The sequence below is a fragment of the Natator depressus genome, chromosome 17, assembly GCF_965152275.1.
Source record: "Natator depressus isolate rNatDep1 chromosome 17, rNatDep2.hap1, whole genome shotgun sequence".
Taxonomy (NCBI): domain Eukaryota; kingdom Metazoa; phylum Chordata; order Testudines; family Cheloniidae; genus Natator; species Natator depressus.
In genome coordinates this window covers 18,095,473-18,107,626 of record NC_134250.1, presented here as the reverse complement: position 1 = coordinate 18,107,626, position 12,154 = coordinate 18,095,473, and the positions used below count along the sequence as shown (strand labels likewise).

The 12,154-nt window shown below is 47.1% G+C and overlaps 1 protein-coding gene and 1 long non-coding RNA gene across 5 annotated transcripts in view; one reads left to right on the top strand and one right to left on the bottom strand.

The window, feature by feature from the left end:
* COL26A1 (collagen type XXVI alpha 1 chain) overlaps nt 1–12,154 on the bottom strand; it is a 222,162-nt gene that overhangs the window by 32,190 nt on the left and 177,818 nt on the right. For all 3 annotated transcript variants that reach the window (XM_074974580.1, XM_074974582.1, XM_074974581.1), the window contains exons 5-6: nt 8,810–8,963; nt 1,241–1,357 (exon numbers count right to left, since the gene is read on the bottom strand). In XM_074974580.1, coding sequence (XP_074830681.1) covers nt 1,241–1,357; nt 8,810–8,963 — 271 coding nt within the window. The remainder of the gene's footprint in view (nt 1–1,240; nt 1,358–8,809; nt 8,964–12,154) is intronic.
* LOC142000362 (uncharacterized) overlaps nt 1–12,154 on the top strand; it is a 172,079-nt gene that overhangs the window by 113,125 nt on the left and 46,800 nt on the right. The gene's annotated exons all lie outside the window — the stretch shown is intronic.

Here is a 12,154-nt window from a genome sequence, read left to right as displayed (position 1 = left end):
GGTTTAACTTAAGGATGAAACTCACCCCTGTGCAGAGGATCCAAACAAGGGCTGGAGTTCTACATAGGCCTCACGCTGCAATTCTGCATGGGAGAGGGGAGGGGGAACATCGCCCTAATGTTCGTGAAGGGCTTTGAGTTACGCAAATGGAAGGCAGCGAAGAAATGCAAAGTATTATTTTGAGTGACCCTCCCAAGCAGGTCGGGAACCAAACTGTGCAATGGGCAGATTAATGCTGCTCTCTTTGGGGTTGGAGGGCTATCTTGTTTCTGAGAAACCAGAGTCAAGACATCCCAGACCAGACCTCAGCCATTTTCAGTACCGCAGCAAATGCCAAGACGTCTCTGGGGCCGTTCTCATATTTAAAGAAAAGGAGGACTTGTGGCACCTTAGAGACTAACAAATTTATTTGAGCATAAGCTTTCATGAGCTACAGTTCACTTCATCGGATGCATTCAGTGAAGTGAAGTGAGCTGTAGCTCATGAAAGCTTATGCTCAAATAAATTTGTTAGTCTCTAAGGTGCCACAGGTACTTCTTTTCTGTTTGCGGATACAGACTAACACGGCTGCTACTCTGAAACCTCTGACATTTAAGGCACACTCCGGGTTTCAACTGTTTCCCTGGCTTGGAGATTTATGAAGCACTGCTAATCAGTACGTATGCCGCTTGTCTGGCAGCTTGGCATAGCATTGTCTCCATCACAAGATTTAGTAACATTCTGGGGATGAGTGAAGTCTCCTAGCTCAGGAATAGGTTGCACTCAGAAGGGAGGGTCCTATCTAGAACCCTTTCTTTTAATGTAGACAGCATTATTGTTCCAATGTTAACCATCTGATTGCTTGATGTACCTGACGAGAGAAGCAAAATTCCTCCCCATGAGCTAGGCATGCTCCCCAAAAGCAGGATGGAGCAGTGAAAGGGCTAAACAGGAAAAAAGCTCTTCTCTGCTTACTAGCTGGACAGAGACTGGTTTTACATCTCCTATTAGGTACTGCTGGCATCCCAGAATAATCACTCTTCAGCTACATGGATGGGCTAAAGGGGTGTCTATGTTAATTTAAAACTTTGGGCCCAGTCCTGGGAGGGGCTGAGTGCCCTCAACACTCACTGATCAGAGGGAGTTGATTCAGTGGGACCTAAAGATGCTCAGCCCATCATGTGATCAGGCCCTTTATGTGCAGAGGAGTTTGTCTAGAGTAAGATGAGCTTCCTAGCATGAGTTCCCCTCGGAGACTCACCTGGTGGCCCTGCTGGTCCTCTCTCGCCAGTTTGTCCCCTGTCTCCTTTTGGTCCTGGTGGTCCTGGAAGTCCAACTGGTCCAATTGGGCCTGGGGGCCCAATCTGCCCGGGTAGCCCTGCAAACATTCAAATAGGAAACTAGTTGGAGCTTAGGACACTGGAGTGGTTATACGTGCTTACACATCAGAAAGCAACCCAAAGAGATTTTGGAAGGTACAGCTGACTCAGGGGGAGTTCCTGCTCTGTTTGGTTGCAGCAGGGGAGAGTGGTGTTGACCCCATGCGTGCCAGCTTACCAGCACACTGGGCAGGAGAGCTTCACTCACAGATCGCATGCTGCAGACAGCAGCATCTATGCTAGTCAACAGATCATGCCCATTGGAGTGTTGATGCACAGGCCAGCATGCTAGCCAGTGCCTCCATCCTTGTGTTAATCTAAACTTGCAGTGGCTCCCCTCCCAAACCAGTACACCTACATGGCACAAGGCAGGGGTTTACGGAAGTCCCTACTCCCTCCTTCACCTCCTTAACCCAGACCCAGCTTTTCGTCCCATACAAGTTTAATATGACATGATCCAGTTGCTACCTATGTGAAAGCAGGTACTAGACTGACTTCCACTACCACAAAGAGATTGTCTATTACACATCAAAGGAGTGGTATGTCTCCTCCATTCATTTAGTATTTCATTATATCTAATATATGTCCCAGTTAATACAAACACTGCCCACGTCAACAAACACGCGTGATTGAACCAGACCCAGCATGGCAGCTAGATGTCACCCATTCGTGTCATTGAGGAGAGTGCTGAACAAAAATACATGGAGGTACTTGTAACACAGTGAGCCCAGGTAAGTGAGCTACATAGCATATTCCTCTGAAACCCTGGGTAAGCAGACAGAAGGCACAGAGAGCAGGGTGTACATCGTACGCAAGCAGGAAGGCAGTTCTTCCTCTAGGCTCTAAGTTGTGGAAAGGTTGAATGGTTTAAACGTCTCTGCTGTTCCCTTTGGGCTGACAAAATAATAATAATGTTTATCACTTATATAGCCTAGTGCTTTATATTAAACACTATGTCTGTTCTTGCACACCAAGGTAATAGGTGCTTTGGCTATATATATATATTTTAAAAGCACTGATCAAACACTGCTTAATCCTTGCAACTCCCCTGAAAGGTAGGTAAATGTTTTTGGCCCCAGTGAAGTTAAGTGACTTGCCCAAGGGCACTGAGCAAGTCAGTGTCAAAGACAGGGTTAGAAGAACTCAGGAATTCCTGGCTCCTAGATCTGTGCTACCAGGGGCTTTAGAATACTCAGAAAGAGAGAGAAATGCAAGCCACAACTTTGGGGAAGTTTAGTTCTGAATGTTCAGATTTGGCGTACTGGCTCAGGCCCAACTTTACTTGTAAATGTAGTGAATGGAAAATATAAAACTCTCAAACACACAGAGGGCAGGTTTCATTTTCATACACTTTTAAACTGTCAGATAGGGAAATCCCACCCTTTCTCTCCCCTCCACCACAGCTTGATATCAGGAGAGGCACCAGCCCCTCTGACATCACTCCCAGCTGCCTCTGGAGGGCTGGGCAACATTGGCTGGCCAGGTATCAGCGTCATGGCCTGTGCACAAGGGATTGAAGATCTTGCAATAAATGATGAACACATGAGATCTGCAGCTCCAAGAGCTTGAGATAAGCACTGGAGACCAAATCCTTAGGGTATGTTTACACTATGGAGACGATATCACCATAGCTAAGTTGCCCTAGCTATACTGACACAACCCGGTAATGTAGACGCAGCCGTGTGCTGACAAAAGGGGTTTTCCTGTCGGTGAAGATACACCACCTCCCCCAGTGATGTCAAGGGAAGCATTCTTCGGTTGACATAGCTGCGTCTACATTGGTGGTTGGGTCGGCTGGGGATGTGGTTTTTTCACACCCCTGACCAACATAGCTATGTTGACCTAACGTTTAAGCATAGACCAAGCCTGGGTTACCTTTTTGGCAGGTGTGGATCTGATTCCTATTCTGGGTATGCTCATCCAAACTATCTGCATATCTTGGAGATGTTAACCACAAGAGAACAGGCTTTCATAAAGATCCCCAGTCCTTCTTTCTTTTATCTGGTTTGTAAATATTGACACAAGTATTTTTCTCACAGTGTTTTGGAACTTCCACTTCTTATCCCAGCTGACTCTGGGAACGAAAGGATCGGATCGGATCTTAAGGGTTTTTAAGGTGCCACACGTACTCCTCGTTCTTTTTACTGATACAGTCTAACACCGCTAACACCCTAAAAAATTAAGACTATTTTATGCCATCAAACAGAGTTCTGATTTGATTTGAATGCAGAGCAAAGATTCGTGGAAGGTTTTTCATTTTTTCTAAACAAGATTGTTCATCCATAGAACACAAAGGCTTTTCAATGTCTGACAGGGCCAGCCTCATGGATCTGGTACGGGAGTCATCTAACATGACAAGAGCATAGGCCACAAATTATATCTCCACGTGGTGCCTTGGCATCAGCAATATTCAGAGCCCAGGGGCCCAGCTCCACCAATATTTGGGGCTGGGTGTCCGTCCTCCCGCGCCTCCCCCGAGTGTCCCCCAGCCCCCCATGCACCCCCCCACCTCTGCAGCTCCATGCTGCCTCCCTGCAGCAACTGCTGCCGCAGGGTCCTAGTGCCCCCCATCTCCAGTGCCAGGGCAGACTGACTGAGCCTGCCCTTCCACCTCAGACCCTTCCCTTTTCCGGCGGGACCCTCCACCAGCACAGGGGGGGCCCCCCGCCCACAGTCACCTGTCCTGCCCCATGCTGGGCAAGGAGGCAGCCCCATCCCTCGCCCCCAGTGAGGCTACAGTCGGGGGTAACAGCAGGGGATGAGGCGCACGCAGCACCCCCCGGCACCCACCACGGGGGAGGTGAGGGAGATTCCTGGGCCTGAGAGGGGCCCTAGGAGCACATGCAGTGACAATGGTGGGCGTGAGTGTGCTGGGGGGGGGGGCGGGAAAGGGGGGCTCCTCCCCCAGAGCTCTCAGCAGGGAAAGGGCTGGGGGAGTCCCGGAGCAGCCTGCCTGCACCCCAAACTCATCCCCAGCCCCCACACCCCCAGCCAGAGCTTTCATCCCCCACACCGCACCCTCAACCCTAGCCCTGAGCCTCTCTAACACCACAAACCCCTCATCTCCAGCCCCAGGCAGAGCCCTCATGCCCCCGCACCCTAACCCTCTGCCCGAGCCCTGAGCCTCTCTAACACCCCAACCCCCCGCAGCCCCAGACAGAGCCCTCACCCCCCACCCCTACTCTCACCCTGAGCCCCTCCCACACCCCAAACCCCTCATCTGCAGCTACACCCCACAGCCCTCACCCCACACATCACAGCCCTCACCCCCCCTCTGCACCCCCTTCCATCCCCAAACTCCCTCCCAAAACCTGCACCCCCTCCCTCCACACGCCCTCCCACCCCCAAACTCCCTCCCAGAGCCTGCACCCCAATCCCCTGCCCCAGCCTAGGGCCTGCACCCCAGACCTCCTCCCTCACCCAAACTCCCTCCCAGAGCCTTGGGCGGGGGGGGGGGGCAGAGTTTGGGCAGGGGTGGGTTCTGGGCACCACCAAAAATTATACAACCTGCCGCCCCTGGACAAGAGGATATATTTGGCAAGCTCAGGTAGGTGTGCAATGGCCCCTTTAAGAAAAGAAGGCCATCCACGCAGGGCACTGTAAGCAGCCACTAGACCATGTACTGAAGCTCACACACACACACACACACACACACACACACACAATTCTGAATTGTTGTCACTGAGAATTCCTTCCTGCACAGAGGGAGGAATAAAAAATATTGACTGTTTTCAGGCACAACGCAATGAGCTTGGGTCAAAATATGCCCTTGATCATATAAAATGGCCTCAATCATCAAATTCAACCATTATAATTCAACCCTGTTAACTTCTGCAGACCAAGAGCAATCATTTGCTGCCAACAGCCTCAATCGTGCTGTTACAGAAGAGATTTAAAGGAGATGGCACTTATTTCCCTGCAGGTAGAAAGTGCTAATGGAAGGACCAGGAGCTGCAGTACTGAGTAATATATCAGACAAATGCTCAGCCCGGTGACAAATGGTGTTACCGGCTCAAAAGAGACAAATGTTAAAAAAAAAAAAAAAAAAAAAAAAAGGATACAAGAAAAGAGAAAACAAAACCGGTGGGTCAGGTCTGTAGCTAGTATAAGTCAGCGTAGCTCCAATGAAATCTTTCGGTATTGATTTACACCAGCTGAGAATCTAGCTCAAACCTTGAAAATGATGAGAGCCAGAGAGGGAAAGGAGAGGAAGAGGGCCGTGGAGGCATATTGGCTAGGGCACCAGAGTAGGACTGAGAAGATCTGGGTTCTACTCCTGGTTCTGCCATGTGACCTTGGCCAACTCTCTGTGCCTCTTTCTTTTCCCATCCTTTGTCTGGCTTGTCTATTTTGATTGGAAACTCTTTGGGGCAGGGACTGTCTCACACGGGGTGTTTGTTTGTACAGTGCCTAGAACAACGATGCCCTGATCTCAGTCAGTGTTTCTAGGTACCTAGTTATTTGTAATACAGGTAAATCACCATCATCAGATGTGGGTTTCTTTTTTCACTCAGTAACATACTTGCTAGCTCCTTTTGCCTCCAACTATCCACCTGGAGCAGCAATTTTATCCCTCCTTGTGCAGCTGGTATTCTAAATTCCCCAACATCTGAGGACAGATGAACATCTGCCCTGGGGAGTTAATGCCATGCCAGCAAGAGAGAGGTAAAACCCAAAGAAGAAACCCAACCTCTCTGCATCTACAGGGCACCACATCACCACACATCCCTCTCTGGTGCCTCCCCCACCCCAAATTATGGGAGGACTCTTTCATCTGAAGCTCATGATCTTGCCTGTACTGCATTACTGGAGGCACCATATATACAGAAATGAACAACATTTTGTGCTTTGAAAGGGGAGAAATAGATACACCAATCACTTTCTCTGTGGCACTAGCTGCTCAGACTCTAATTAAAAGAGCAGGAGGGTGGAGAGGAAATGCAGATGAAAAATACGTCTCCCATTACCCACTAGCTAAAATCTGAGTCTTTTTTTTAATCCTCAGTTAAATACAGGCCTGTTGATTAACGAGCTGATCAGAAAGGCCAGTGATGCAGCTGTCTCAACAGCTCTAATTGCTTTTAAAGGACTGTCTAGTTTAACTCCTGTCAGTCAGGGAAGAAATATCAACCGTAGTAAACAGTAGCAAGTTTTTCTGGATCTTAGCCTGGAAAGGTCTCAGTCGGTCAACACTATAAGGTCATTCTGAACCATTCCCACCGTTCAAAGCATCGAACCCAAACCCACTTCTAATGGGAACCACCCTTGGAAAAAACAATGGCAGTGGCCTAGGCAGGAGGTAACTTCCCAACACTGTAAGAGCACAAGGAAAAATATCATGCCCATGGACCCCTGAAGCGGAGTAAGGGAATTTAAGTCAGGTGGGTGGAGTCTTCAATCTTGTTCCTCGACAGACACTGATAAAATGAAGTGCAGGTGCAGAGAGACCCCAAGAGCAAAAATAAATGAAATGGGGAAGAAGGAATGAGCATCTAATGGACGCTTGGGGAAACGCTGCTTTAATTCAGTTACTGGCAACTGTAGTTGTCGTGCTAAAAATACTTTGCAAAACATATCGTTAGAAAGCCTCCCTTCCCTGTTGTGGCATCCTGTCCAGTTATAAACAAGGATTACATCTGGTCTGCGTTGGCTGCATCCGTGCTCCGAGTCTGCTGCAGTCATGAAAGGCTGCCATAATAAACGGCTCTGACAAATAAAGGAAAACATAAACCAACACTAGGCCCTGTGGAAGATAAGGAAGAATGCTGGGAGCCGGGAAAGCAACTGTCAGACAGGGCCTTGGAAGTAGAAAGTGAGGATCTTGAAGTGACCGTGCCAAGGTCAAAGAAATACAACGCTAGGAGACCTGTCTAGCCAAGACAGCTGAGCTGAAGATTTGTTGTAACTTTTTTTTTTGCACACCACAGGAGGGATCATAAAAGAGCCCAAATCTGTTTATGCTCAATTTAAAAAAATATATTGCATTGTGCCACAGATTTATCATCTTTCCTCTAATACATCAATGGCCTCCCAGTCCAGGGCTCACTGCCAGAGAAGTGCTACATTCTGAATACAATCGATGAGCATTACATGTCCTTTCTAGGGTACCGTCAGGGTCTCTAGATTTTTCAGGATCGTTTCACAGTGAAAATCCCCATCCATTGTGTGTAAACATTTTCCTTACAAGACACAGAAATACCTACTGCTCCTAATGCAAGCTTAGCGTCAATGGAACCAGGAGTCAGCTCTTAGTGATTTCTTGGGCCAACACAAACATGTAGTTTAAGAACAGACCACTAAGGCTGGCAAAAGGGGACTGGAATGTTCCCCCCCGAGGTTGGCCACTTTTTTCCTGGGATGCAACTGCTCTACCCTGCAGAGGCTGAGGCGCATGAAAAGAAGCAAAAAGCTCCTCACTTTATATAACAGCATCCTCACCAATGCAAGAACAGCAATAATGGGTTTTGAGGAATTCATATCCAGCTCCCCTTGGCTGGAAGGATGGCTTGGGGGGTGAGGGGGGGGGGGGAGATTAAAGAGGAGAAATAGGGGGAGATCCTGCAATGTTCCAGAAAACAGTACAGGATTTAGTTTCATTTTTACATTATGCAGTTCATCTGTAACTCATAGATCTCTTCTTTCAGAGAGAAGGAAGAATGCAGTCCACAGAGCTGAGCTGCACAGACAAACTACCTAAACTGTGCACGCAAATCCCACGTTCTACCAGAGTGACAGGTAGCTGTATCCGAGTATACCATTTTGGGTGTGTGAACACAAGATCTGTGCTCACAATTTAGCAGAGAGAGACTTAAAGCAAACCCCTCACTCACCCTGAGCTCTGGGGAAGATAAGATTCACAAATGGTCCTTGCAGCTATGGCAGATCAAATCAAACTCCCAGATTTGAATAGCCTCCAGCACTGGGGAAGTGTGGCTCCAGATCTCATCATCCCTCCAAGTTAGGCTGAGACTTCTGAAAACACATCTCTGTGGGGTTTGTTATCTCTTTGTAATGTATATTTTCAGCCAGGCTGAAGCTCCCACTGCTTTGCTGCAGGTGCAAAGATAACTGCAGATGCAAATCTGAGGACCTGGGCCAATAACCCCCCAGTTTGCAACTTCCCTAAGGTGGCGGGAGGCACAAGTGCTGGGACTGGTACTTGCAGTTCCCTGTAGGCTCAAAAACATGGGCACAGATGTCATGGATGCAACTTACATCTGCCCATTTGAAAACCTTTTCCTACAACTCCCACTCTCTGACCCGATAGCTAGAAAGAACAGGAAATATTTCACTCTGAGTCATGGATGTGCTCAACCCCAGGCAGTTTCTAAGACCAAGTTGCACTGAAGCAACTTATTCATTAGTTATCACGCAGAACTCACATTTGGATTTGTACTGGGAATCTGACACTACAGAAGGCAGTCAGAGTTAATGCCTGGCTATATGCTTACCAGCTGGTCCCACCGGCTTCCTCAACACAGTCCCAGGATTTACCAGGGGAATAGCATCTGGGAGCAATTCATCATACCACGTGGCTGTCGTCCTCGTGATTGGCAGGTCATTCTCTGAAGGGAGGGTGCGCTCTGCAGACTCGAGCAGAAGAATCTAAACACAAGTCACAGGAAGAAAAACATAATTGGGCAAGATGGCTCCATACTCCAGAACGCTGGATTCCGAGAGGCACTCAGCACTGAGGTCAATGGGAGGTGCTGGGCAATCTCAGGGTCAAGTCTATAAGTGACTAGAGTTCCAATTACTGCACCCCAGGGACTCTACTGTGTGCCCTGAACCCCAGTGGGCTGCACAGTGTATTGAGGTGTTTGCAGGGAGGTGCTGAGGATCATGCAGGATTGGGCCCTTAATGAGAAAAGCAACATGTTGTCAGTGAACGGCATTAGTATTAGGGGACGGAGCCTTTCACCGCTCTATGTCACTTGTATAAATGCAGCTCAGGTCAGTAACACCGTGCTGAAGGGAGGCTTGGCAGCCTGTATGAAATGAATTTCGGGGCCTGAGAACTGGCACCGGTTGCAATTTTCAAGATTCTGACAACATTTTGAAAGTTGAAGAGGGGAATCTGGACAACATTTTCCCTGATTTTCAGACACAGCTCAATTTTGGAATTAAAAAAAAAGGGGTGTGCGTGTGCAGGGGGAGCTGGGGAGAACACAATTTTTAAAACGGTGGCAATTTTTCCTCTTTTCTCCACACAACTCAGCTCAATAGTGAGCCATAGTACGCAAAATGCCAGCTGTAACTTTGAGTTAATGGACGCCACTTCCAAATAATTAACAATCTGATGTTTTCTGGGTTTGACCCGTTTGGGCTATTTAGAATGTAGACTCCTTGGGAAAGGGGACCAGTGCCATATCTCCCTCTGTGCATTATACAGTGCCAAGTACACTAACATCACTGTAAATACAATATTACTAGTATTCCTCTACGGCACTATAAACAGAGGCCAAGAGGAGGGCCACAAAGTCAGTGGGAATTCAGCGCACTTAGCATCGGGCAGAATCAGGACCTAATTTCCCATAAAAACAGGGGTGGGTGGGGTCAATCCACAAGATTATACCTCCAGCAGAATTTTCTCTTGAAATACCATGTTGAGGCAATGGCTCAGTGCTGACCTGGGAAAAGTCCCGCAAAACAACGTAAGGGCCCTTCCCTATAGCACCACATTTTCCCCTTGTACGTCTCCTAACCACATAAGATACGTCTACACAGCCCATGACAGCAAGCCTCCCAGACTTGGGCTAGCTGGGCTTGCCCATCCCCGTGTCCCGAGGCTTCAGAGCGTGAGCTCCAGCCCGAGCCACAGCTTTTCAAAGTGCTGTCTACACAGCGATTTTTAGAGCACCAGTACGAGCTCTGCCAGCCCAGGTTTGCCGACCGGGGTTGTGCAGACATGCCCACACTGATTTAGAGCTCAAGAAAATAAAAGGAATACTTGACTCAAAGCTAGCCTCGAAATCATCAGGAATTTTTGAGCCTTTATGTGCTGCGTTGATTTTTACATAATAAAGTCATGGTGTAATTTATAAATACGAATGATGCTTTTTTTTTTTTAAACTTCCAAAAATTATGGAGTGTATAATTTATTGAGTACAATGCATGGCGGGAGCCAATAACGCGACAAAGCCAGAAATGACGAACATTCTGCAGAACACATTAGCCTGACAAGGGCACAGCAGAGACTAATTAAACTGGGAGCTAGGTTAAGTGCAAAGAACTGAACCTCTGCTGGCACGAACTAGCAGAACGCCCTCCTTGACTTCAAGGTCATTATTCACAGGGACTGGTGTCTTGGTTTCTGAACATTAGGTTGATGAAGAGGGAGGCAGGAAACCACCATCAAGAAACGAGGCCACATTGACCCCTAATTTAACAGTGCCTGTGGTTATGTTAGCCCTGGGGTGAATTTAGTTCAGTGGGCCTGTTGCACTCTTTTTCTTCCATTCAATTCTTTTCTTGTTCCAGTTTTGAAGGAACTATGGTCTCAATTTAGAAAAAAAACACTTAAGCACGTGCTATAATTTAAGCACACACAAGTCCCATTGACTTGTGATTTAAGTACATGCTTAAGTGCTTTCCTGAATCAGCATTTATCCTAGTACTTCCCTTTCCAAAACTGTTAGATAACGTTGTATTATATCTGTTTCCACCTCTCAACACAAAGGAGGCTGCACTTCAGCACTGGGGGAAATGATGCGATCTCTACACGAACTAAGTGCTCTGACGCTTGTTAGAGGTGCTATGTTAAAGGAACACATTTAAATCAATAACAACAACAGTTTTAGGTGGGTATGCAGAACACAGCGAAATGGGGGCATCTAGGGCCCTGTACCATTGCATTGTTAGCGGAGCTGACTGAGTTCTACCAAAGTTCACGTCTGGAATGGAACAGTTTTGAGTCATTTTTGTGGGTGATAATAAAAACGTGTTACCACATAATCAACACAGAACAGTGGCAATGGAGTTTTTTGCATTAAAACAACATGTTTTAAATGAGTGCTCTGCTGATAAATGCTGTAAAGGATTTAAGGTGCGTAGCTCAATAATTCTGAACACACTGTTCTACATTGACTGCCTACACTTAACAGTCACTAAGACGGGCACTGTAGTTCTAAGTACGTTTTCCAAAACTGGTTTGGGCTCAGAGGACTCAACAGCTTAGAAGTCCCAAGAAGTTGTAATGTAAGATGGCAAAGACTTGAGCCAGTTGAGCAGTACTCATTGAATAACTTGGACAGCTTGTGTCATGTTCTCTGAGCAAAATATTTGGTGTAGTAAGCTATATAAAAATCTTTCACCCAGCTATAGGGCTGAGCTGGAAGTCGTACAGAATTTGATGGAGAATAGCGTCCTTGCTACAGAATTTTGAAACCAACCCGTGGAATTCTATAGCAAGGATACAGTTCTCTGTTCAGTTCCATAGCTCAGTTTCAAAATTCTAAAGAAAATCAATGAGTTTCTATTAAATTCTGTAGATGCCCAGAGTGATTTCTATAGGACCCTACTGGTTTCATGCCTATTAAGTTCCAGAGGACTTTCCCTTGAGGGGACAACATAATTAGTATGATCACAAACAATTTCACAGATTTCATTACAGGTTTAAAAGATAAATTACTTCGTGAACAATAGTTGATGGCAACTTTTGACCCAAGGCAGCTCTGAAGAAAAGGTTTCTTGCCCATCAATTATTTGCAATCTCGTTAGCTGTTCTTGGGAGACAGAACCCTGAACTCAGGTTGCAGGCAAACGATGAGCAAACCATGAGGTAAAGTCTATCCCTG